At 43.1% G+C, this 26,670-nt stretch overlaps 2 protein-coding genes across 5 annotated transcripts in view; one reads left to right on the top strand and one right to left on the bottom strand.

The window, feature by feature from the left end:
- The window catches only part of LOC135904530 (pleckstrin homology domain-containing family M member 2-like), a 93,410-nt gene extending 85,134 nt beyond the window's left edge, over nt 1-8,276 (bottom strand). The window contains exons 1-5 of one of the 2 annotated variants that reach the window (XM_065435338.1): nt 7,724-8,276; nt 7,278-7,378; nt 6,881-7,115; nt 6,552-6,614; nt 2,789-2,887 (exon numbers count right to left, since the gene is read on the bottom strand). In XM_065435338.1, coding sequence (XP_065291410.1) covers nt 2,789-2,887; nt 6,552-6,614; nt 6,881-7,115; nt 7,278-7,378; nt 7,724-7,831 — 606 coding nt within the window. In that variant the 5' untranslated portion in view covers nt 7,832-8,276. The remainder of the gene's footprint in view (nt 1-2,788; nt 2,888-6,551; nt 6,615-6,880; nt 7,116-7,277; nt 7,379-7,723) is intronic. The other variant, XM_065435339.1, reaches the window with a different exon arrangement.
- A 158-nt stretch (nt 8,277-8,434) lies between these two features.
- LOC135904529 (zinc finger protein 665-like) lies at nt 8,435-25,618 on the top strand. Of its 3 annotated transcripts, XM_065435336.1 has the most exons (6): nt 8,435-10,276; nt 11,902-12,146; nt 15,173-15,376; nt 21,359-21,473; nt 21,961-22,120; nt 24,544-24,789. In XM_065435336.1, exons 1-6 carry the CDS (start codon nt 8,654-8,656, stop codon nt 24,636-24,638), a joined length of 2,442 nt encoding a protein of 813 aa, XP_065291408.1. In that variant the 5' UTR covers nt 8,435-8,653; the 3' UTR covers nt 24,639-24,789. The 3 variants fall into 3 exon arrangements, with proteins under 3 accessions (XP_065291408.1, XP_065291409.1, XP_065291407.1); XM_065435337.1 differs by lacking the exon at nt 24,544-24,789 and having other exon boundaries at nt 8,436-10,276; nt 21,931-22,066; XM_065435335.1 differs by lacking the exon at nt 21,961-22,120 and having other exon boundaries at nt 8,437-10,276; nt 24,544-25,618.
- Nucleotides 25,619-26,670: the final 1,052 nt, after the last annotated feature.

Here is a 26,670-nt window from a genome sequence, read left to right as displayed (position 1 = left end):
GAGATGGTTAAGCATAATTTTTTTGTGTGGTAAACAAGAAACTGCTTTTGCTTTCCATTGAAGGGATACTGACACAAAAATTCTAACTTGGAATAACGAGTACATTACCATATTTATTTGCATAATGATCGCACCCCCGAATTTTGTCGTCAAAATGTGATTTTTTTCTTTCCAGCGTAATTTTTCTTTCACCCCAAAGTTGCCGCAGTGATATGTCATAAGCCAAGTCTAGCTAATGATGATCGTGCTTACTACCCTGTCGAATGCTGTCAAATTCTACGCGAACGACTCTTCAAGACATACCAAGCGATCTGCACATACCAAACATTCTTAAGCAGATGCCACATTTCATTTCTTCCATCCCTTTCCGCACTTCCATGAAAAAAGAAAGCTACTACCACACTTGCCTTGGCTTTATTATTTGTAGGCTTTATAATGGTGGTGGTCTACAACAACAAAAAAGGCGCCTTTTGATTCTTCTCATCTGCACTCGTGGGCACGAAACAAATCGCAAGCAGCAATGATAGTAGCCATGCTTACACTGATACATTAGAGGTGTACTCTTTTGATACCCCGACGCATGTAACACAGCTAAAATATTTACCCACCATCTAACAGAAATGTGCCGTATTAGGATAGTAGCAAAGACAAATGCCGCAGTTTTTGCAGCATGCCTGCCATGTGTTTCCATGTCCTTGGCAGCTAAGCACGCCCATCTGTTTCTGTCCCCTCAAAGTGGACATGGCTATGTTATTACCGTAAACTTGCCAATATTAACAATATTATTAATTACTGATACGGAAGAAACTGTTTCAATGCACGTAATGTACTCAGGAGAAAAAAAAATACACGTTCAGCTAGCTGCGCCAGCCACCATTTTTGTTTTGGTGTCCCGCACTGTTACAGTGGCAGCCGCCTGTTTGTTAAGCTGTTGTCATTCCGCAGCAAATGCGGGATGACAAAATTGTTTTTCTTTTTGCAGGAAATTTAACCTGTGTAATGATAGCACTCCTGAATTTGCGTCAATTTTTTTCACAAGAAGTGCAATCGTTATGCGAGTTAATACGGTAAATTGCTGCTAGCTCACAGGCATCATCTGTAATGTATCAATAGCCCCAAATGCAGCTTAGAACACATTTTAATTGAATTTTGCAGTTTTCACATGCGGCGAATTAGAAAATGCAGCACCAATCAGTGCAGTCATCAGCATAGGTCTTATTTGTAAACAATGTTACATCCCGAGTTTCGGCAATTGATTTCGGTGATGTGCAATGTCATTGACTTGTCAGTGGCTTGTCTCAGAAGACGTTCCAGCCCTGTCTGCAGTTGGTGTCTTGCAATGAACACACACGAAGTGCACATGCAAACTACTTACTCTTTACAGACTGCCAAGTTACTGGTGCTGTGGCCAGCAGAAGCAAAGCTGGTGGCAACATCTTGTGATGATTTGATCAACTACAATACATCTTATATTTTTTTTGTCAGGCTTGTTGAAGGAAATTACTATAAAAATATGATACCTTAACGATTATGTTGCTACCAACACTTCAGATCACCAGTTAGGTAGAACATGTTAGTTGCAGTAGTACGTTTTCGTACTCTCTGGTTAGACGCTGTGTCACCGAATGTCGCTACCAGCATTCCTGCCCTACACCCCTCCAGTTACTGAGAAAATGACGGTAAGAAGTTTGCAGACATGCTAAAAAATGGCATAAAATCTCCAATGCTGGGATCATACTACGTAGTGGGCTTCTGTCCAACGATGCATTACGATGGTGCAACAATGCACAGGTTTCCCACCAAACCAGTGTCAAACAAGCAGATGAAAAATGAGCACAGAGACCATGATAGACAGTACGCTGGCATGCATCACAGGTCTACGCACCCATGTGACAACTGCAGTTTACAAGCGTGCCTGTTATGTCACAGGGCACAAAGTGTTCTTCGAAATCGAAACCACAACTGGTCATGAGATACGAGCACCTAACCACACAAATGCGCGTGCTGGAGCAAATTAGTTTCTTTAGCACGATTACTGGGCCAATACCTACTGATTAAGTGCAAAAGCAGAACCCAAAGAATTTTGTGCAAGTACTTCTACAAAATTCTTTTCTTTTTTTCAACACATCTGCTCTTATGGCAAGATACACACAGCAGTAGAAAATGAATTTGCATAACTATCAAAATAAGGTGCACTATAGAGAGTAATGACAATCAACTATGTGTGATAAAAAGGCAAATAATCCAGCCTTAGCAGCTGTTTGAAGCATATTATAACTCTAGAAAAATTTTTGTGGGGGGAGGGGGGGGGGCGATAGCGCTTTTTTTTTTCTCTCTCTTTAAAGCTTATCGTGAGCACACACATTTCCAGGGATACATACATGCTTTATTGATGATGATGTAAGTTTATATGTAGCACACAAGTAGCAACAAACTTTGAACAGCAGAGACTAACAAGCGACATATTGTTTTTAGATCACAGTGACTTTTTCAACAGCTTTGCTGTTACAAATATCACCTGCTTTAGGAACTTGTCTGTATAAGCTTGCACGATACAAGTACTCCCTTTTTGTCCTTTTTGCAACAAAAGACTTGTAACAGAAAGCTTGGAGATTGACAAGTGAAACTTTTCCACAAACAGAATTAATTTTTATTAAGCTCAATGCAATGTTCATAGAATTGTAAATCGAGCACCGAATTCATAAACGTTACGAAAAATTTGGGAATTCTTAAGCACGCATTATGTACAGTGCATAGAGCAATGGTAGAAGTTTTACTGGTCCCTCACCTGAGGTAGCACCACAACATCTTCATCCGTATGGAGCAGAGACTGACGATATGATATGATCTTTGGCCAAGCATTAGTGTCATCTAATAGTGCATTGTTCTGAGGGAAATAAAACAAATGAATGTCTTTCAATATACAACAAAAATTGTACGGCGCAAGCATTACTTTCTGTCTAGTTACATACGTAAGTAAATAAGAAGCAATGAAAAACAGCATGTTTAATAGAAAAAGTTGATTCTGTGAGCGTTCATAGCAGAAACTGCAAATGATTCATAACAATCATAATAGCTCAATAACATCAGTGCTAAAAAGACAAGCAGCATGGCAACTCCTGGAATATGACAAAGCCCCCCCCAGATTTCTGTGAAAGCTTTAATTCTTTATTGCATGCTATCCATTACAATGGAAAAATTTTGGCAATTCTTGGAGCAAGTTTAGTGCTTACAAGAAGCTCTTGTGCATATGTCAACTTCAGTGCACAACAGAAGTTTGCTACAGCGGCCCTAGAAGGTGCCACAAATGACTGCTGTTACCCAACCCTGCTTCAAAGATAGAGTCCTGTTCTTGCAGGTAAGTCACGCACGTTCCCAAACCTTTACTTGTAACTCTCGTGACGTTGCAGTTTGGTGCATATAATTGCCTAAACAGGATAAAAGAAGCCTTCACAGGCAAGACCCGTAAATATTGTGGCTAGCCTCGCTTGCAAAGGCTAGATAGACATGGAAAAATGGAGAAAGTGTCTATGTTGGCAGTGAAGCTTACCTCCTCAAATCATGGGACCCTGAACACCTTTTTATCGAAGTTGAGAAATTCATTTGTAGTTAAACTATTTCAGAAATACTTTTATGTAAAAAGCACTTCAATGCGTTCAGCACAACTGGAATTATTGGCAATCAAACGTCCCCTATGCGATGCTTCCACACCTTCTTCAATGCCTTGCACTGTGAAGACGACAGCGAAGAGGGCTGTGCCCACAAAGCTTTGCCTACTAAATGTCGCCATGGCGTGCAGTCCAAATTTGATTTTCGACGTTCACATAGACCCCACTACTTCCAATTTTGCCACATACCAAATGCAAGACAAACATGGCTGTCCCGAGCGAGCTGCAGCGTGCTCCACCAGCGGACTCATCACGGCACCTTGCGGCAGCCACAGTATTTATTTAATTATTTATAAAGTGCGGACATGAAGTCCATGCAGGGTGGATAATACATTATTAGGTCACAGGAAGTAAAGTAATGACAATACAACAAAATGCTGCAACAACAGGACAATAATGCTGATACAAAAAGTAAGCAATCATGATACGAGTTTCATAAAGGCAAGTCATTCCAGTCATTAATGGTGCGTGGAAAGAAAGAGTATTTAAATAGATTGGTTCAGGCAAAATAAGAGGTTAGTGCATATTGCTGATGTTGGCGAGTAGGTCTCGTTACTAGTGGACTTACAATGCCGGGTTGAGTGCCAATTTTTTATTAAGTAACCGAGAAAGAAAGTCAAATTTTTTTCGGCACAATTCAAGTGTAGGAATATTATTAGACCTGAATAGTTCAGTTGGAGAGTCGAATGTAGAAAATTTGTTGTAAACAAATCGGATAGCCTGTCTTTGGATTCGTTCAAGTTTCTTTATGTAACATCGAGTGCATGGATCCCAGATAATACAGGTGTACTCGAGCTTCGGTCGAATTAAGTAGTGATAAGCAAGCAGCTTAACAGAGGATGAGGCGTGTTTAAGCTTGTATTTGAGAAAGCACAGTTTACAGAAAGCAAAGAAAGATTTATTTTGCACGTGAAGGTTCCAGGACAGGTTGCTGCAAAGGGTGACACCTAAATATTTATAGTTAGTAACTTCTTTAACCCTTTGAGGGTCGAATTATTTTGAAGAAAACTTTCCCAGGTGGTCAAATTACTTTATTGCGGATCTTGAATGTACAAGATGTATAGTCGGGAATAAATAGTAAAAAAAAAATTAGGAACAGTATTTTGGTGTCGGCATCACTCAGAACTGCAAAATGTTCAATAGTATTTCAGAGTGTGGTACTCCTTGAAACGCGAGCCTCCGCACAGCCGCAGAGAGCGAGAATACCTCATGAGCGGCGGTGATAAACGAGCTAAGAGCAGTGCCAATCAAGATAGAAATCAACTTCCGCCGCCCCTGTGATAGCGTGCCGACAAAGATAAAAATCATGTATCGCGCGCCTCCGTTGCGGTGGAACCGAAACCGCAAAAGCGCGTTGCCGCTGAGAGCAAGAATACCTCGCGAATGGCGGTTATAAACAAGCTAACAGCAGCACCAATCAAGATAGAAATCAACTTCCACCGTATCTGCAGGAGAGTGCCGACAAAGAGAAAATGACGTTTCGCGCGCCTCCGTTGCGATCACGCGGCAAAACTGAAGCCGCAAGAGGGGTGTTGCCGCAGTCTGCACGACACGCTGAAGCTAGAAGTCAGTTCTGTTTATCTCCCCAAGAAGGTAGCGCAAATTTCAAACGCTTCTTGTAAGTCCTAAGAGGTGGCAGCACCTCCCAGTGAGCATGCATCGTCATTATGGCGTGAAATTTCAAACGGAGGGTTAAAACCGTACCCGTACTTCAAAGACCTTGCGGGACAGAAAACCGCAGCCGTACATGTACGGCAAAAACCGTCAAAGGGTTAAGTGCAGAGGAGCCTGGCATATAATACATATGCTAAGTAGCAGACTACAGCTACATGTAACTGTAATGCATATCCACAGCCTTTGCTTTGTGCGTGACAGGACTTGAGTGCACGCTCACACTCATATGCCCGTCTGGTTGTGCTACGTGGTGCGCACTAGCTTTGTCGTGCACCAGCTTGACGGACGGGTAGTAGCCACATCAAACTTGGGCATTTTGAAGGGCTATCAATAGCTCAATCGAAGCAACATCTGCCAAGGCATCTAACCAGGGGCAACAAGTGAGCATGCACAGGCGAGTGTGCGTGTGGTCTCACCTTAAGTTTCATGTGGTTCGAGGCTAGTTGGGCAGTCAAAACTAGTCAAAATTAGCAAAAACCACCAGCTACGACATCAATAAGCAGGGTGGCCAAAATGTAATTCCTATGCTGGCACCATGGCCGAGCGTGAGCAGACAATGGTCGGCTTCCTCCGAAAGTTCGTAATTATGATCGAAATTCGAAAGCACATTTTTGCTTTCTGCAGCTTGTTTATTAAACTACGTCAATAAATAGACACAGTAACAATAGGAAGAAGCGCATTAATCCCCACGCCCTCCTTAACTGATGTCCGCTATTAGCCAATAAGAGCTGTGTATGGTAATCTGCTATATTGCGAAATAAAGCATCCAGAAAAGAGTTAGAAGCGGGCTTCTGTTGAAAAGAGAGTGTATGAAAACAAAAAGGAGGTGACTTCGCGCTCCACTTGCGAGCTACATGTGCAGAGCACAACTGCAAAATTTGGCCGAGATGTTCACAGCAGCGTATGCTATCCACAGACTGTGCTTTTTCACCATGCCCAAGGGGTGGTTCAGGACACCTTTAAAGAACCAATCTGAAAAAATTATTTCGCTATAACACTCCTTAGAGGGCACTTAACAACTTCCAGCATATAACCAGAATTTGCTAAGTGGCTTGGAGAGGCGCCCTTTAAGCTTCATCCTAATACCAAATGGCTTCCTAACCTCTAAAGCACTGGGGGGAAAAAAAGAACGAGAGTTCCAACTAAACACTCGCACCATAGCAGGTGTAGCTTCATTTTCTATCACAGGTTGATATGCAAGAGAAGTACCTGGTTCAGGCTGAAAGGAATGTGTTCCAATCCTGACAGCAAGGTGGCAAGCAGGTCCAAGTACTGCATAAACACAAAGTGATATCATACAGCAATGAAATATAACTTAATTTAACAAATAACACTTAGACAGTCTAATGCAAACCATTAATAACAAATAATAATGTTAATATTACAGTATATGCCAGTCTGCATGGGGCTTCTAAGAAAAACATTTTTTCGGTACAAGAACCAATTCTACATTCACATAGTGATGAGACCTATCAGCATGTTATAACACTCCAATCCATGCATGCCACGCAAGGTTTGTCCTGTTTCTACCGTCTTACTTGTGGATCTCTAAGGAGAGAGTTCGATGAGTAGCCTTTGCGCAGCAGCCGCAAATTCTGGCGGAAGGACAGCATATAGCTCTCCAACAGTCCCCCATTAAGGCTAGCCAAGAGCCAAGCACGGCCATATCCAAGATCTGTGGACACTGACGGCAAGGAAGCAATTTCTTGCTGGGCTGCAGGGTGCGTGAACTTGCGCACCCATGGCCAATAGCCCCACTGGGGCTCTTGCAAACTGGGCAGGAAAAAGATATAGCACTTGTAGGAAACAAAAGGCTCCAAAACATTAAAGGTAAAATCTTGCTGCAAATCACAGAACAAACCTTAACTTCCAAGAAAGCAGACACAGAAGAACAGTTTAAATAGGCTCAAATGAGTGAAGGACGTCAGTTTTTACCCATAGAGAAGCACCCTGTCAAGGTGTTCGCATAACCAGCAAGCTTCTGGAGTGTCTTCTGTCAAAGCACCAGTGCCAGCAGGCTCTGCGACATTCTGCACCTACAATCAGACAAACTGTCACAAAGCCAAACGCACTAAAATATTTTCAATGTATGACGTGCTGTCGTGAAGTAGGCTACAAATGCGGAACTAAGTTATAAAACATTTTTTGATTGAAATCAACACCTTCGTTTCTACTGGTGTAAGGCTATCGTTGCAAAGTCTTTCCAATAATCGAACACTACAGTGTGAACCGCTAAAGCAGTTTTTAGCTGATCTCTCTGGAATATCTTTGGGTTAAAGAAATCTATAAACGTTTGTGCGCTCAGCTGAGTTTATTAAATGACAGAGACGCTGTCTAGTGTTTGGTAAACAGCACACGTCAAAAAGTTGTCAAGCGCATACCTGCTTTATAGCCTCTTGAAGCGCTGTCAGAAGACAGTTTTTTGCGTCGTGGTCGGAAGAGCCGAGCTGCTTAACATCGAAAACAGGAACGATCCCAAATCGCGACATGGCGCCTAAGCGATCATTTGACAGCAAACACTGCGGTCAACATTTGCCAAGTGAACAACATAAGTGACACACCAAAGCAACCGCTCGACTAACACCACTTTCACATGTACAACACCTTCCGGGTGTTTTGGAAACTACTCTCTCTAGGCGGGACACGGCGCAAGGCTCACCAACTGAACATCAATCGAACTCTCCGCACCACTTTCCGAGACGGTTACGTTCGAGCCACGCTCGTGCATTATATGACAGACGTTATCTGCGCTAACAGGCACCCCGCTGGCCTCAGGAGCGTTCGAGTGGTACATTTATAGCTTCACGGTAGTTTTATCTACAAGTCCTAAAGTGCTTACAGCCGATTTTAAGTGACGCTTATTTTTCTTTCCGCATGTCGCACAACAAAACAAAACATTTCCGAGACCAGCGTCCCCCTGCCGACGGCTAGCTCAAGCTCTGCTCATAAAATTGCTTTATAAACAACCAACATAAAGCTAAGCATTAGTGACGAACACTTTTTTGTAATTTAGATAATAGAGTTGTATTTTGCATAGGTATTTTGTTCAGTGCATTTCATTCACAAGTTCCCACAAAGCCATGGACAAGCCAGCCGAGCCACAGCCGCGAGAGTTCAAAGGTTTGAAACGCAAAGATGCGCAAAAATCTATGCGTAGCCTCTGAAGTTTCTGCGTATTCTATGGTTTCTACAGCACGTACCAAAGCTACCTAGCCGCTTATCCCGGAAGCACCTTCTAATGGTTTAACGTATGAGAGGTAACGGACTTAGCTGCATTATACTTTTTTTCTTACAATTTGTGGAAACGTGCAATGGGAATCTATGTGACGGTCAACTTGGACGTTGAGCCGCTAACTGCCGAGCTTTTTTTCCCGCTCGGTCTTCCCGCTGGAAGCTCCGTCGACCTGATAGTTGCCCCTCCGTCCCAACCAAAGGCGGACGGCAACAAAAGCTCGTTTTCCCTGTGTCATGCCCTTGTGTGCGGTAGGAAGGTTCCCATTGCCAGGAACAACTTCGACAAGAGTTTTGAAGCTCCTTCCGTTCCAAAGGGTCTGTGCGTCCGCTCGCCCCTAGTCAACGGACAGCGCATATGTCACTTAAAAAATGTTCGTAAGGGGGCATCGGAACGGCCGTGTTCACCATCAGCTGCTGCATCGACCAAATCAGCAGCGATAATACCACAAACGACGTTAGCGCCCGCTGACAGTGTTGACACGGTCGTCGCGGACGACCCCGAAGAGTGCAAAAAAGCCCTCGATGACATCATAAAGTCTGGAGAGCCTGAGACCAAAACAGTATTTGTGTGCACCGAGTGTCCCCACCGCACTTTCGACAAGGAAGATGCGGTGGAGCATTGCAAGTCACATCTCGCTTCCAGCGGCACAGCGGATGCAGCGAGTACGGCGAAGGCCTTGCCAAGGTTTCCAACGAAGCGCGGGAGGCCTCCCAAAAAGAGGTTTCACTGCAGCACGTGCACCAAGTCGTTTCCCTCAAAACAGACTCTCCAGACGCACCTGCTCAACCACACAAGCCGTGGCTCAACGCTTCCTTTAGTGACTGTGGTAAAACGTGCTAGTGACGCGCCGCTCATGAAAGAGTCGGTAAACTGCTCACTGAGCCCTGTTTTAAAGGCCACGTCTGATTCCCCACAAACATTACCTTCTCGTGCTCTTGAAATGTATTCAGACCCTGCGCAAAATGCACCGATTTTAGGCGATTCCATCATTAACGAGGACACTGTATTTAGGTGTTTGGGATGTGCTGGAAGGTTTGCATCACTGTCTGATCTCGATGCCCATCGTCAGTCTGTGCATTCAGATTCACATTTCTGCCACGTCTGTGGGGAAGTGTTCAGCGAGGCATTTAACCTGGAATCGCACGTGTCAGAGGCTCATGGGAAAGGCATTTGCTTTTACTGTACACTCTGCCTGATGGTCTTTGTTGGCGAGGAATCCTTCAAGGACCACAAGGCGCAGTGCGGTGTTGCCTGTGCTACATCCAAGCGCAAAAGACGTGAATTTATCTGCTCCCGCTGTTCTTTCATCACTGATGCTTACTCCAAGTTGTGTGACCATGTGGTCGAGAAGCACCCTAATGTGGCAGTGCACCAGTGCGAACATTGCCAGAAACCTTTCCTCCATAGTGCCATGCTTGAGCATCACTGCAAAACAGTTCACAAGACAGATCAACAGACAACCAGAGAGAATGTAAATGAGAAGAACTCAACGACGCGTCTCTATCCGTGCACTTTCTGTGACCGTGTGTTTAGGAGCCACAGAGGCATCCAGGCGCACACAAACATTCACAAGAACCTCCGGCCATACGAGTGCCGCAAATGCGGTGCCTCACTAACATCAATGACTAACCTTAAGGCACATATGGTCAGTATCCATGGCAACCCTGGTGACAACGCAAAGTGCCCTCACTGCCCTAAGGTCAGTTATACTTTTTGCTTGCCTGATTGTTCATTACAGTGCCCTAGTGTTAATGCAGATCTGCACAAAATTTATTGTTGTCGCCACTGCATAATCAATAAATTTTGCATAATATGTGAATTAGCATGGGGGTCACCACATAGCTGAAATCACTTTAAACATTGATCACTTTTATGTATTCATTAGCAATATTCCTTGTTTGTCCAATAAATTTCCCTGAAAACAGTTTTGATGTTTCAGTTTTAGTAGAATATTTCTCAGACTAATGCAGTAGCGTGATTCTTCTGGAAAGCGACTGAAAGAATGGATGAACAGCTGGCTTTTGTTGATATAATAGCGACCACCTTTCTTACCATTCCTCTCCCACCATTTGTCATGGACAGCTCATTACAGATACGATCCACTCTTTATTAAAGAAAAAATAAATTTGTGCTCAGAATTTAACTGTACTAAAAATGGCATAAAGCAGGAGATGCCAATAAGTGATAAAGGTTACTTCACTTTTCTGTTCTTTGTTTTATGGCAGGCTGACCTGTTCAATGTTTCACAGTGTGTTCATATCACCCAACACTAGCGGACCCATGTGCAACCACATCTTTTGTGTCCACGTGAGAGTTTCCATTCTGGTTTTAGTGAGGAATAACAAGGTAGCCAAATATTCTGTGAATGGAATATCTCATGTCCAATGTGTGCTAACCTATTGCCATTGTGTTAAAAGCCAACTGCAACAAAATATTGAGTAAAAGCCAATTGGAGGGGTGGGGGCAACAAAATATCGAATCGCATGAAAAGCCTAGTCTCAAATAGTATAAATACAGCGTTTTATGTTTGAAATACTAGTGGATGTGTAACAAAGAGGTTGCAAAAATACATTTTTGACACTGAAACGGAAAAAGCAGTGGCATAATGCCACTTAGCAAAAGTGACACGAAACCAAAAGCCTTGCGAATCTGCACAACTTTTTGGCAGGACCTCTGAGATTTGGCAGCACCCACAGCATTCTGAATTTCTCAGTGGCAATGTGTTCAGATTTGCGTCATATCTGCTAACAACCAGGTGCATGCATCATCTGTTTACGTACTAGGCTGCTACTAAGGACATTAAAATTATGGGGTTTTACGTGCTAAAACCACTATCTGATTATGAGGCACGCCGTAGTGGGGGACTCCAAAAATTTAGACTGCCTGGGGTTCTTTAACATGCACCTAAATCTAAGTACACGAGTCTTTTCGCACTTCGCCCCCATTGAAATGCGGCTGCCGTGGCCGGGATTTGATCCCGAGACCTCGTGCTCAGCAGTCCAACACCATAGCCACTGAGCAACCACGGTGGCTGCTACTAAGGAGATTAAAAAAAATTACCAGCCCTGCAGCTTTGGCAAGATTGCGTCACTAGCATATATGTAAACTAATTCCTGGCCCATTTAACCAAACAAGACAGGTATATGGGAAGATGGAGGCTTGAAATGATCAATGCCGGTTGAACAAGAGCTGCCAAAGGCAACTTCCCTTGTCAAGATATTGGCTGCAGAGACATTCCTTCTTCAACTATTGTTGATCGATTTGTCCAAAGTGGTATTTTGTTGCAGTTCTCCTTTAAAGCTGGATTGCTTTTGCTCTGCTCAGGTATTCAAGCTAAAGCGGTCGCTGAACATACACGTAAGGGCCATCCACAGCCAGGAAGGTCGTCGGCAGTGTGAACTCTGTGGCAAGTGGTTAGCCACTGAACGCAAGTTGCAACGTCACATAGCCCTGACACATTATGGTGATGCTGTCAACACCCAGGACGGTACCTTTTCCCTGCTGCGCCCTCTCAAGTGCGATCACTGTGACTTCAAGACCTTTAGCTACCCACGGCTCGCAAGGCATAGGTGTGTTTTCATAGGAACATGCTCCTTTGTTGCTGTTTCATTAATGAAACACTAGATTTCAGTGTTGAGGAAAAACACAAGCACAGAAGAGAGATACATGGGACAAGCAGTGACTTGTATGTTAGGCTGCATATGCTTTTGCTCTTAAGCAAACAGCCTTTTTTCTGCGCCTATGGCTTGTGTGCCTCTCTTCGTGCTTTATTTTTTATGCTGAAATCTAGCATTTTGTGTAGTGTGTTCTTATGCTTGTCCTTCACTGTGAGTGTAGTGTGTGTTGTGTAAAATACAAAATACTTGGCACACATGTTCCAAAAACAGTCATATAACCCATGTCAGCTGTTACATAACTATAAGAAATTTAATACACTGTATGCTTCATTCCTTGTGCACAAAACAGTGCTGTTGGTGGTGAGCTGGAGCTCACTGCTCAGCTGATGTACCATATATACTCGTTTGAAGGCTGCACCCATGTAAGGGCCTCACCCCCAACTTTGCCCAAAATTTCTGGGGGGAAAATTTCCAGCGGTGAAGCAGTTGCGTTCAGTGCCCCGATGCTACTTGCACGCATCAATAAATTGCAAATTTTCGCTTGCTGCATACTTCCGCGTGCCACTACTAGATGGCGAGAGCTGTGCATTGACCTCAGATGCAATGGTGCATCCGGGGTGTGCGCAAGTCAGCGGCTGTGCCAGCACCATTTTGACCAAAAGGTTTGGTCCCTTGTAAGGGCCATACCTTGTCAGAATTGTGAAGAAAAGAGAGTGCAGCCCTTAGATGAGCCTATAGGGTATTCAGCGACACTCAGTATGCGCAGTGCACACTGGTGTAGATCATGTTCTTCCTTGACACGAGGTGCACAGGACTGTAGGAAATTACACATCACACACTAGCTCGAATACAGTTGGCATCCCAGCCAACAAAAAAAAACGTATACATATCTAGCATACATGCTGGAATCTGTGTGAAGGAAAGGTTTTCGTAAGTGCATAATTAAATGCTATACAACTAAATGTGGTGCATAGGATTGTCTTTGTTTATGCACTACTTTGGTCACGACTTTAATCTCGTGCAATGTTTCCGTTTTGCACTACATCACTCTCAAGTTATACCGAAATGCAGGTGCTAAATCTGATGCGTGTAAAGTGTCAGATGCTAACTCGCCAATATCACAAGTACAAAAGCAGTGTATGATGCTTGAGATATGGTGAGAATAAGTGCATGCACGGAGAAGTAGAGCATGTGTCTGAATGCTCTTAGGGTTCTACACCCTCTCGTGTGCAGGTGGCACACACCCATTCTGGGAGGGTTGGCCAAGAATGGGCACATACCCTGTGGCCCAAGAACGGGGTAGCCCTGCTCTGTTAAATTTAATAAAATCTTAGCCATTGACTATTGCATGCTATTTCACTAAGAGGTCTGTGGGCTTAGGGATACCTATGGACCAGCATTATATGTACACATTTTAGGTTGGGATTTATTACGCAAAATAGAGGTGTACTCACTGGCAATGAGTCAACATTCAGTGCTATGTACACAACCTGCTCAGGCCCTATCCTTTTTGCATGTTATGCAGACATTGCTGCCCCTCTAATGCTTACATAAGTCATGTCATTCCCTTTTATTTCATGGCCTTGAATATGTGGCATTGCGCATTAGGCTCAAAATAAGATCTTGCAGTATTAGTGATGCCAGTCCATAGAGTATAGGGTGAGCAAGACAAATATGACCTAAATACTTAAATCTAACATACTTGCTAAGTTCATGCAGAAACATGCCCATCATCAGCTTACGGGCCACATGTAATTTGGTGTCCTGTAAAAACTTAACCATTCTTTATGTTCAGTTTAGCAGTGTGCCACACAGAAGTCGGGCATAACAGAGCAATGCATGTCGTTAATATTTTAGTGTGGAAAGCTGCATGAAGATGGGACACCAAGGGCAAGAAACAGACATGCAGTGACCTGTCATCACGTTGTTTTTCATAAAAAGCCATGCACTAACCAGCACAAGTGAACTACAATCCTTCTTAATGTTTTTTTTTCTTCTTTGTTGTTATTGTTGTTGTTGTCATCATCTCCACCCAAATCTTCTGCAGGCAAAAAATATAATAATAATTGGGAATATGCCAAAAGTGCCCCAATAACTTTACAAGCATGGCAGAGACTGATTCTGTGGTGCAGATCACACAGTCAATAATGTTTTATTTATTTATTTATTTATTTATTTAAAGAATAAATTGATATTAGAAAAATTTTTACTGCCGGATATTTTTTTTGTTTTCATTGCAAGTAAGGCCATCCTAGCTGTAACACCTTAGCATTGCCTACAGCACTGCTATTAAAATTGTACAGTATCCTGCAATCCTTGTCATTCTTATGTGTATGTACTTAACAGCCTTCATGCACAGCTACATGAAACTAAGCATTGAATAAACTTGCACATAAACTTATGTAACATTTCTTTTTAGGAGCCAGAAAAAGCATAGCCAGATGGTGAGATGTACAGGAGCATTTTTTTTTTTTTAATTACCAAAGATCATGCATGTGCTCACTTAGCCCAAAAACAGGTCTTATCTAAACTGGTGCTCTTGTAGCACACTCTTAGAAAAGTTTACACCCCTTAGGGCGTATCTTGTCCCACAACAATAATCGTCGTCTGCCTTGCCCGCGTTTCCTTTCTTTAACGCTGCGAGCCTGGTACTTCCCAGTCATGAACAGCATGCGCGTTATCAGTGTGACGCAGCATTCTCGACAGGAAAGTAGCGAGCGCCGAGTTTTCAGGAAAGGAAACGCAAGCAAGGCAGATGACGATTATTGTTGTGGGACAAATATACACCCCAAAGGGTGCAACCGTTTTAAGAGTGCAGTGCCGTGTGCCCATCTGCAGCTGTTTTGGTCATCTGTACAGAAATTCCTGCCTCTTATCATTGACTGTATTGTGTCCCATATATCCATTTTATGAATGTGCAAAATCAAAGTACTTGCACGTTTCTCACCACATCTTGATTTATTTTCTTCATCATGCAGGGTGACACACACAGGTGTGTACCCGCATCAGTGTCCCGAGTGCAGCAAGCAGTTTGTGTTCCGTGACCAAATGACACGGCATGTGCAGACGGTGCACCGCAAGGTGCGACTCACCTGCCCGCAGTGCCCGCGCCTGTTCTTCTCCGAGAAGCTCTTTCAGCAGCACCTTGATGCCCATCGGTTGGGACAAGGTTTCCCTTGCACGTATGTTGGCTCGTGCTTTAATTAAGCAATGCACTAATTCTGTCTCTGTGTTGCAAGCTGCATACTATCTCCTCCTAATGCATGCCTTGTACAATGTTTATTGTGCTGCTTCTTTTGTCTTTCCCAAGGAGGTACCTGTTTGTAGACTTGTACATTTGTGAGCAAAAGTTTGGTGACCACAGTATCAGCAAAAGTTTAAATATATTCAAGCGCAGCTCCATGGCCTGAAATTGGCTCAATATATTGTATTGGTGAAACACGCACATGTAGGCGTGCACTCTTGATTTCAGCTGCATTGCCCACTCTGCGGGACAAAAAAATATATATATTGCGGCATCCTTTGTTTCTAAACTTTTTCTTGCGACTGTACGTGTTACAGAAAAAGCAAACCGCTTGCAATCACAATCACGACCTCCCAAATGACTCATTCGATCAATCAATGGCTTTCACCCCCCAGCAGCTGCTGGTCTGACCCAGACGACGGTCAGACCTGTAACACAGCAGAGGGTTCTAAGAATCTCTGGACCCCAACTGGCCGCCAATAAAAACTGACCCTGGCAACATTTAACACCCGAACTCACTCGAGCGAAGCTATCTTAGCAGGACTCTTTGAGGAACTATCGGGCATTGTTTGGGATATCATTGCCCCTAGTGAGGTTAGAAGAACTGGTGAGGCTTATACAGTGTTAACAAATGGCCACATTCTATGCTGTAGAGGACTTCCAAATAAGAAGCAGTATGGAGTAGGACTTCTAATCCATAAGGATATACCGGCAACACTGACGAGTTCTACAGCATTAATGAGAGGGTAGCAGTAGTCGTAATAAAACTTAGTAGTAGGTATAGAATAATGGCACTACAAGCTTATGCTTCAACCTCCAGTCACGATGATGATAAAATGATTAGTTTTGTGAAAATGTGGAATTAGCGATGAGAAAAGTGGAAACTAAGTGTACTGTAGTAATGGGTGACTTCAATGCAAAAGTGGAGAAAAGGCAGGCTGGTGAACAAGCAATTGGCAACTACACTCGAAGAGAGATGTTGGGTTGAATTCGTGGAAAGGAATAAGCTGCAAAGAATGAACACCTTCATCAGGAAGTGTAAGAACAAAAAGTGGACCTTGAAAAGCCCTAATGGTGAAACAAGAAATGAAATTGATTTCAGATTTTCTGCCGATCCCAGCATAGCGCAGGATGTAGAAGTGTTAGGTAGGGCAAAGTGCAATGATCATAGATTAGTGAGGTCTAAGATTCACCTCACTTTGAAGACTGAAAGAATAAGATTGGTCAAGAAGAAACAGGCCAACCTAGACGCAGAAGGGTAAAAGCGGACTAATTCAGGTCGGCACTTGCAAACAAATATGCAGCCTTAGAACAGATATATGAAGATGGCATAGAGGCAATGAATGAAACCGTAACTAGGCTGGCTTCATGTGCAGCAATTGAAGTGGGAGGCAAGGCACCAAGGCAGCCAGTCGGCAAGCTCCGCCAAGTAACAAAGGACCTAATAAAGAGACGACAAAGGATGTAAGTGTCCAACTCAAGAGATCAGATAGAATTTGCGGAACTGTCAAAACTGATCAACAAGAAGAAAATAAGGGATATTCGAAATTATAATGTGAGAAAGACTGAGGAAGCAGTAAAATATGGACGCAGCATGAAATCAGTGAGAAAGAAATTTGGCATAGGACAAACCAAGATGTATGCACTGAAAGATAAGCAGGGTAATATCATCAGCAATCTTAGAGATATAGTAAAAGCAGCGGAAGAATTCTATACTGACCTGTACAATATCCAAAGCAGCCACAATATCTCCATTCGGAATTGTAATGAACAGGTTACAGAGGCTCCTTCTATAACTAGTGATGAAGTTAGAAGGGCCTTGCAAGACATCAAATGTGGAAAAGCGGCAGAAGAAGATGGTCTACCGGTCGATTTAATCAAAGATGGTCAATCAAAGAAAAACTGAGGGCTCTCTCTACGAAGTGCCTGTCGACTGCAAGGGTCCCAGAAAACTGTAAGAATGCAAACATACTAATCCACAAAGAGGGAGACATTAAATAATTGAAAAATTATGGGCCCATTAGCTTACTTCCAATATCATATAAAATATTCACCAAGATAATCTCCAATAGAAAGGGTGACACTTCAGTCAAATTAGAGAACAGGCTGGCTTCAGGAAGGGATACTCTACAATGGATCACATCCATGTCATCAATCAGGTAATTACAATTACTACTTTCATAAATGTGGTATAAAGGTTATAAACAGGAATAAGGTGCCGCAGAAAGGCTGGACAACGTTTCGATAGGACCTATCTTCGTCAAAGGCGGCCTCGTCGTCCTCGGCATGTTAGTTTTAAAGGTTTAGTGCAGTGACGTCACGTGCGGTTGTTTTTGGTGGCGGCTGGTTGTAAAGGGAGAGACTTCAAAGGAAATTAGCACTGTCGCCTGACGTCTGTGAACGTGGTTCCCAAGACGAGAAGACAAGATAGTCATCAGTTTTGCAAGCGCAAGAAGCCGAAACCGCCCACGAAAACAAAACCCGAACTGCCACCCGCACGCGCGTGCGTCAATGCACGGGTGGTACTATATAGACGCGTGGGAGCAAACTAGCATTAAAACAAACCATGCAACGAAAACCGAGAGAGGCAGGTGCACTAAAAAAATTCTCTGTATTCCCACACAGCGGCAGCACATAACAGAAAAGAAAAAGTTAGGAAATGGGCGCGCTTTTTAAACGTACAGACGGTGCCGTAAATATACGGCATCGACCGTTTTCGAACTTGTTTGTGGCGCCGTATATTTACGTCATTGACCCTCAAAGGGTTAATAAATTGGTCACTGTATGTACCATATATATACCCCCGAGCCATCATATCGAAAAGACAGTCTTTTATCATTGATCAGCTCCCCGAGCCTTACATACTCGTGGGAGATTTTAACACTCATAAAATGATGTAGGGAGACTCACGATGCAACGCGAGAGGTCGACTCATTGAAAATTTCCTTTTAACCTCCAGTGCGTACCTCTTTAACAAGAAAGAGCCAGCGTATTATAATCCACATCAAACTCATACTCATCAATAGACCTGGCGATCGGCTCCGCTACTATCTTCCCTGATTTAGATTGGTGCGTAATTAAATATCCACTTGAACGTGATCACTCTCCAGTAACGCTGAACTTCATAAACAAGCATGACTTCCCTCCACACTTCCCTCGCTGGAAACTGGCCTCAGCTGACTGGGTATGTTTTAGGGAATCCACCCACATATCACAGGATTTTATAGATAATGTTTCTATAGATCCCGCTGTTTCATACTTCGCCGCTTTTATCATTAACGCGTCTGAAAAGTTCATACCTCAAACAAGAGGCACTTCATCCAAAAGACGGGTCCCTTGGTGGAATGACGATTGTTGAAAGGCACAGCAGAGGCAAAATAAAGCTTGGAGCAAACTACGTGAAAGTCCTACAGCCGAAAATCTAATAGAATTCAAACAGGCTAAATCACAGAGAAGAAGGACGCTACGACAGGCAAAGAGGGCAAGCTGGCAGAGGTTTCTCTCAGGTATAAATTCGTATACTCAAGAAGTTAAAGTATGGGATGGGCTGAAAAGGCTAAAGGGACAAGAAATTCATCTGTTGCCTCTAGTGAACCATGAAGCGAACCGCTTTGAAGACCAAGCTGATGCCCTTGGCAAACGCTTCCAGTGCATTTCCAGTTCTTATCATTATTCCAAGGCTTTCCTAGAAAGCAACGCTATCGACCGCAAATGCAGACAGAATAAACCCTTTAACGCGCCTTTTAACATTGCCGAGTTGAGAGCCTCCCTGACTGCATGTCAGAGCTCTGCAGCTGGACCAGACAGGATCATGTACGACATGATTAAACACCTCCCCAGTGATACTCAAATTACTCTGCTAACACTTTTTACTGCTATATGGTCTGCGGAGTACCTCCCTACTGCATGGAAAGAAGCCCTTGTCATTCCGATTCTGAAACAGGGCAAAGACCCCACATTAGTAACAAGTTACAAGTTAGTAACAAGGACCATCACAGCCAATACTGGTCTGTTGCTGTCAAACATTCGGATGGGTGCTTAGGCAGAGCCTTGCCTTTCGTGCCTCGCTGATGAACTCATTCTTCTTAGTTTGAGAGCGAAATCGAGCAGTTATGTTCTTCTTGCCCTTATCTTTGGTAGATACATGATGAACAAGATCGAGATCAAAAGACGTTATGGAGAATCCAATTATACTGTCAATTGTCTCCATGACAACCATGCAATCTTCACCTTGAGTGCAAGGGATGCCTCTGATCTCTATGTTATACCTTTGTCACACATAGACCTCTGATTGCAATCGGGGCCCATCTGGATTTGGTTTCTTGATCATGATCAACACTGGTCACTTCTGCACAGTTTAACAATCCGGATATAGTTATCACCGTCTGCTGATTATCTGCATCTCTCAGAGCTGCATAATACCTCGACTACAAATGTAGATTTGAAAAATATGGTTCAATTTGGAAAATATTTCAATTTTACAGCTTAGATACTATTGCTGATGAAGAGGTTTTTTTTATTGAGCTGCCTTCACTTTTAGTTTTTCAGAATACTGTGTGAGGGGGCGCAGATGTCAGCCTGATGACGTCGCGATCATTGGATTGCGATCATGATGCGACAGCGACTGTGTAGCAGTACACGGATCCGGATTGAGCTTAATCCGGATTGCCCCGATCACTATCAAAAGTGCACTTTAACACCAGTATTATTTATGCATGAATACTGCTCAAACTCAGGGACATTGTTAGGAAGCAAACTGTTTTTCAATTTGAGGGTTTTGTTTCTTGCCACAAGCCATGGCTTTTTCTCTGTGCACCGTCTCTACACGGTCATTCAAGAATTTCAAACTGGACTCTAGGCTGTCGGCATGAATCTTCAGCTTGAACACATCAACCCCAGAAGTCTTCATTTTAGCCATGAACTTGTTCACAATTCGATCAGTCATTTGATAGGAGTCATTAAAAAGCCTCGATTCCAGCTTAATTCTTTTTGCGAGCTCAGCACAAGTAAACATATTGGAGTGCTCCAAATAATATAAAAAACACTAAAAAATCATGCTATACAGGGATAGGATAGTAGCACAAAGTGAGGCTTATAGCGCGTGAAAAAGACAAGGACGAAAGGGAGATGTGACAGACACAGGTGCTAACTTGCAACAATCTTTGCAACAATAACTTGCAACAAAGATTGTTGCAAGTTAGTGCTTGTGTGTGTCACGTCTCCCTTTCGTCCTTGTCTTTTTCACGCGCTGTAAGCCTCGCGATGTTTTACCAACAAGCCCAAAGCACTGCTTTACAGTAGCACAAAAATGCAGCATAGGGTGTATCATAAAAAGAAATAGCTTACGGGCAGCAGCGACAGTAACAGGATAGCAGAAAAAAAGGCAGATTCTGTCGCAGCTAACCTGTGCAAGCAAAAATGAGTGCATAAGCTGGTGCGTGTTGTACTACTGCCACTGCTGCCAAAAATGGTCAACGGTAGGTGAAGGCTGCCTTTAAGTAGAGGTGACAGGACAGGTCAGCACCACCGAGTGGTCTTTAGGGAGGATCTTGCTTAAGATAAGTACACAAAAATTTCCCTGTATCTGTGTAGTTCATTCTTAAATTTCTGCCTTCTCTTGATGAAACTTGCTAATGTACCATGCAGACCAGCTGATAATGTTAGGCAGCATATCGCCATGGAACAGGATAAAATAAGCTGCACTAAAACAGTTTGCTGTAAATTATCAACCATTATAAATTTTTATTTCTCCAAACCAAAACTTAGCCAGAACAAAATTGAAGCACCTTGAACCCAAACCAAACCAGTATTTCTTTTTTTCGGTTTGTGCCCTGTTTTTCAGGCGGTAGAGCTAACACAATGCAGGGCACTTATCTGTTTAGAACATGGTGTTGTTTCACTGCTTGTTTTTCGTGTGCAGCATGTGCAAGAACTTCTATGAAACTAAGGCTGCATTGGACCATCACAGCCAAAGCCATGAAGCAAGCCTGCCTTTCCAGTGTGAACTGTGCAAGCAGCAGTTCAAGTTCTCACAGGTAGTGGTGACTCATTACACTGAGGTTGAGCTCTCACAGTAGCAGTTTATTGTCACCTATAAAGAGCATGTTTTCATAATCTCTTGGTGCTAGGCAAGGTGCGCACAGGTCCTTAAAAGCATTGAAAACCCTTGAAATTGAAAAGTATGTTTTGAAGGCCCTTTAAAGGTCCTGGAATTCTTTATTTGCCCTGAAAACCCTTGATTCCCTTGAGTAATGTGATCTAATATTGATTATGTGACCCCATTTCTATGGAGGATCAGCATGGAGCCAGCATGCATCCCACTCTAGGAACAATTGCACAGTCTAAGCCACTTGGAACAGTACTGGTTTTAACTATATATACTGAAAAAAAAAAGAATGCAGAATCTTTGCAAAAAAAAGAAAGAATAAAAAAATCCCAGCTGCTACATTTGCCTGCATACCATAAAACTTCTCTGCACCCACCTTTGTGCAGTGCACTCCATGCAGCATCCCTTCATTCTAGTTGCACCCTCGCCTGCCTCCGTCCCATCTGCCTTCCACTCCTTCGACGTCAGCTCCGTCGAGGCAGTCAACTTGTGTTTGGAGAGGGTGGAAGGGAGACATAGAGGCGGGTGATGCTGATGATGTACTAATTCGTGCCATGCGAGATGCTTGGCACAAAGGCAAGTGTAGCAGCTCACTTTTTTATTATTATTATTATTCTTTCTCAGGATCTCACGTTTCTTTTCCTGTAGGCACAGAAATTCGGTAGCCAAATAGAACACACACAAAAGTTCTTGGTGCCAGGGCTGCGCATTGTTGCATCTGAGTATTGGTAAAACTGATAACGCTATGAGTGGGTTCAACTGTTCAACATGGGAAGCCATTCTACGTCCTTGAAAGTCTTTGAATTTTTGCCTCTGAAACCTGTAAAAACCCTGTAATAGCTATGCAACTGCTGGCAGATCCAGAGACCCCCCCTCCCCTATCTAGAAACATGCTGGTATTTCTGCACCTTGTAATTAAAATGTTTCTATGGATGTCTCCTCGGATTTTTTTGTGCAACAAGATTATAAGTCATCAGGTGTAACTATAGACTTTTCTTGGAACTTTAATAATCTTAGAAGTGATTTGACTGTAAAAAAATTTAATGCCAATGCAAACGCATGCACGCTTCGTACAGCAACTTGCACGATACTGGAAAATCCTGCAGTGAGCGAGAGACACCAGCGCTTAGTGCTGGTTCACCTCCCGTGTTTATGCTGTTTTCTTCATGCCTCATTAGGAACTTGAAGTAATCAAGTCTAGACATTTTGTATATAACTTTCTTTGATTGTTATAGTAAGAAATTGCTACATGGGAAGCCATTCTGCATCCTTGAAAAAGATTTGACAGGGCCTTGAAAGTCTTTGAATTTTTGTCTCTGAAACCTGTAAAAACCCTGTAATAGCTATGCAACTGCTGGCAAATCCAGAGACCCCCCCCCCCCCCCTCCCCTATCTAGAAACATGCTGGTATTTCTGCACCAACAAAATTTAGTGTACAGTGAGTGCCCCTCCCTTGTACCTTCGTGGTCCCTCCCTTGTCCTTTATGCTTTTTGACAAGCTCCCACCCTACCCTGTACTCTACCTTGATGCCACACTGGATCCACCCCTGACGGCATATCAGAAGTGCAAGGAACAGCATGACTACAAAAAAAGGACTAGGACGAACATTTGTGCTTGTTTCATCATTCTGGTTGTGTTGATCTATGTACTTTAGTGCTCACTTAAAAAGCGCATGTTGTTAACCAACAGGTTTGCTGCCACATTTTGTAGCGATAGCTGCTATAGGCTCACTCACCCAGCTGTTCCGATCTCTACCGGTGCTCGTTGCAGGAATCCCAAAGTACTTTTCTAATTTATAAATTTTAAAAATTCAACAGCGTGCACAGCAAGGATTCAAACTAATAGCCCCTCACGTTTAATGTCTAGGGTATTTCACTCCATTTCGCCGATGCCACAGCTGGAAAGCACGGTCACGCCTGCCAGCTGCTGAGATTGTGAAATGCTTTGAGTTACTGGCACCCTGTAAGTACTTATCCATAAACTAGCACTGAGGTGAAGCAATTTAAACGAAGGCAGCGATGAAAAGCAGAACACACGTTAAGTAACAGGAGGGAGAAAAGCTGAGTCTCTCCACTTCTTCAACACCTGGAAGCACCACTTCTGCAAAGAAACGCGACTCCAACTAGAAATGATTGATTGGTTTCTCTCTAATTATGGCGCATACCCAATACGTATATGGGGGAATATCCAAGAATCAGGCAGAATTAGGTGGGTTGTCATTGAGTATTTTCTTCTTGAGAAAATATTCACACCCACCTGCAGGTGTTTACACCAACCAATTCTGCAAGATGTAGTGTGAGGTCTACCGCACATGATATTGTATCAAGCATCGCATCACTGCTTCACATTATAGGCAAAACTGCATCTTTTTTGTAACTGTAGTTGATCTACACTCATTTAAAGGGGCTGTGCAATGCTCTATAGTCAGAAGTATTTGCTCCTCTAGCTTTCCTTTTTCTAGTGTAAGTTCGAAAGTTTTCTGTAGCACAGGCATAGTCATACCACAACCCAATGCTGCCGTGTTACTCCACATATGCTGTGCCAAACATGTACGAACCATGATGCTTCATTCTAGGCTCAAACAGATGACACTTTTTTTTTTGTGAAATATTGGGAATTTTCAGAAAAATTCCCAAAGAAGTGGGGATTCCTCCAGCTTGTGGATTTCTGAGGAACAGATTAATCACATTCCGTGTCTGTGAGTTTCTGGCTAATTTGGCCTTGCACTGCAATCTGCTAGCGTTCTGGTTGGCTATGATGCTAGCAAGACTTCCCTGGTAAAGCGTTGGTCCCAGTTCGATCCTCAAACCTGGACAGTTTTTTTCTTCGACTGCAAAGCTTTCTTAAGAATCCACGTTAGGTTTTTTTTTTTTCCTTTTTTTTTAAGCTTCAGCCTGCTTTTGTGCGGATGAAAATTTCCCCTTTTCGTCCAGTAGCTCAGTGCCATATGTGGAATGTAGCATCTGGTGCCTCAGGTTCATACTGACCACTTTTTCAGGGGCTCTTAATTCATCGGAGGTTTCGGCACAGCAAGGAAGCAAAGTCATCGAGCCAGTGGAAGAGTGGAGACCACACATGGCGGCACAGCTGTGACGTCTGCCGGATTCGGTTCAAGTACCAGAGCAGCTTGGCTGCACACAGACTAAACCGGCATGCAGATGCTGAGCGGCTCACTTGCACCTACTGCAGCCGCAGTTTCACCTCGCAGAGTGTTCTGGCTCTGCACATTCGCTCACACACAGGCGAGAAACCACATGTGTGCCCACACTGCAGCAAGGCATTCAGCATACCACACAATCTCAAGAACCATGTTATCACACAGCACACCAAGGAATTCAAGTTTTTCTGTCCACTGTGCTCCAAAGGAGCAGTGAGCCAAATAAAACTGCGGCAGCACTTGCTTCAGTCGCATAAAGCTGTGAATGACTCCTCAAGCAAGTACAGAAGAACCGTGATGAAAACAGTTACAGACATGCCAGATATTGATGACCTTCCGATGTCCCAAGTGGCTGTTGAAAATGCAGCCTCCATTTTGTCACAGATCATCATGTGAACCTAAAGCCAATTTGTAACTGTACTTTTACTGTATTCACAAAATGAATGGACTTTTAGGACACTTTTCATCAAGAGTAATTGAAGCATCGCATAATATGTTACTTGAGTGCTTCTCATGCTGCATTTAAGAAGGACAAGCTGCTACTGCACTGAGAAATGGTCTGGTAGCATTGTAAGATGATGAACGGCATAGCCATTAGTATGTTTGTATAAGTTAAGAAGTGAGCAACATGAAAGGCAATTGAAATGTTTGCAGTAATGATTGCTTCCAATTGCCTGTGCCATGTAAAAACACATCATGTAGAACTTATTTTTGAATAAGAATATTTAGTTGCAGCACACGTTACGCACACTTACAATGTAAGTTCTCAGTAGTACTTCCTATGCCTATATTTATCAGAGTGTATGCATGTATGCATGTAATAATGTGCATTGAAGAGAGGTTCATGTAAGCGCCGATTCTATGAGCCACTATGCGTTTGTTGTTAAATAAATGCACTTTATTGTCCTCCCCCCCACCCCAGTTCTCTCTCTCTCTCTCCTTTTATATGATCTTCATTTTCATTCATTATGTGTATATAAAGATGGGCACACATAGGGGAACTTATCAGACACAGCTTATACCTTTCGGGTGCAATTATTTACGTCCACTGAAAACTTGCATTCAATACATTTCTTGCATGTTCAGAATCACGAAAGGCATAAAGCTGCAGAAAAGATAATAATTTTCAATTCTTCAGTGAGTTTTCGCTAGTTTACAGAATGTGGACTTCATCTGAGAACTTTCTGCAGAAATGTTAGGTATGAGAACATCAACTATTTCATATCTTTCACACTCTAAAAGAACCTATCCAACCACTTTAAAGTTACGCCTGCTGTTAAACATTGGAAAAACAGTGAAAGTAACAAACCCGCCACACGGTGACATCCTGACACCTTGAGCAAACACAGCTGTCTGCTTTCCAACTCATTTTACTAAAGCAATTCAATTCATGCATATTCAAACTTACACCACATGTTAAATCGAACCTCTTTTAATATGTGTGCGATATGTTTTGAGTACCGTTGTTTTCATCAGTATATTTCTGCTCTCTATGCACTCTCTTGGCGTGTATGCACAGTTGTGTATGCCTGAAGTGGTGATATGCTCCATTTCAAGGAAAATAATATTAGGGCAATGAGGAAGTCACTCATGCAGATGCACCTGGCACACGCAAAGAATTTGACACTCCCGTGGGCTTCTTTTTTCCCCTAATGATAATCCTCAATCTTGCCTACACTTCCATTATTTAACACTCTACACTCGCTACATTTCTGTCTGGACTTATCTTGTCCCTACGCAATAATCATTTATGCTGTGTGAATTTTTTTTTCCTTAACTCCATGCTCCTGGTACTTCAAAGTCATGAACGGAATACATGTATCAGCATTACAGAAAGAGAGAAATAGAAGACAGGAAAGGCAGGGAGGTTAACCAGATGCACGTCCGATTTGCTATCCTGTACTGGGCGAAGGGGGCATGGGGATATAGAGAAAGAGAGGAGAGAGAGAGCACACTTTTGCGCACAGT

Source organism: Dermacentor albipictus, chromosome 2 (assembly GCF_038994185.2).
Source record: "Dermacentor albipictus isolate Rhodes 1998 colony chromosome 2, USDA_Dalb.pri_finalv2, whole genome shotgun sequence".
Lineage (NCBI taxonomy): Eukaryota > Metazoa > Arthropoda > Arachnida > Ixodida > Ixodidae > Dermacentor > Dermacentor albipictus.
The sequence above is the reverse complement of the archived record's forward strand: the minus strand, read 5'-3'. Positions and strand labels throughout refer to the sequence as shown.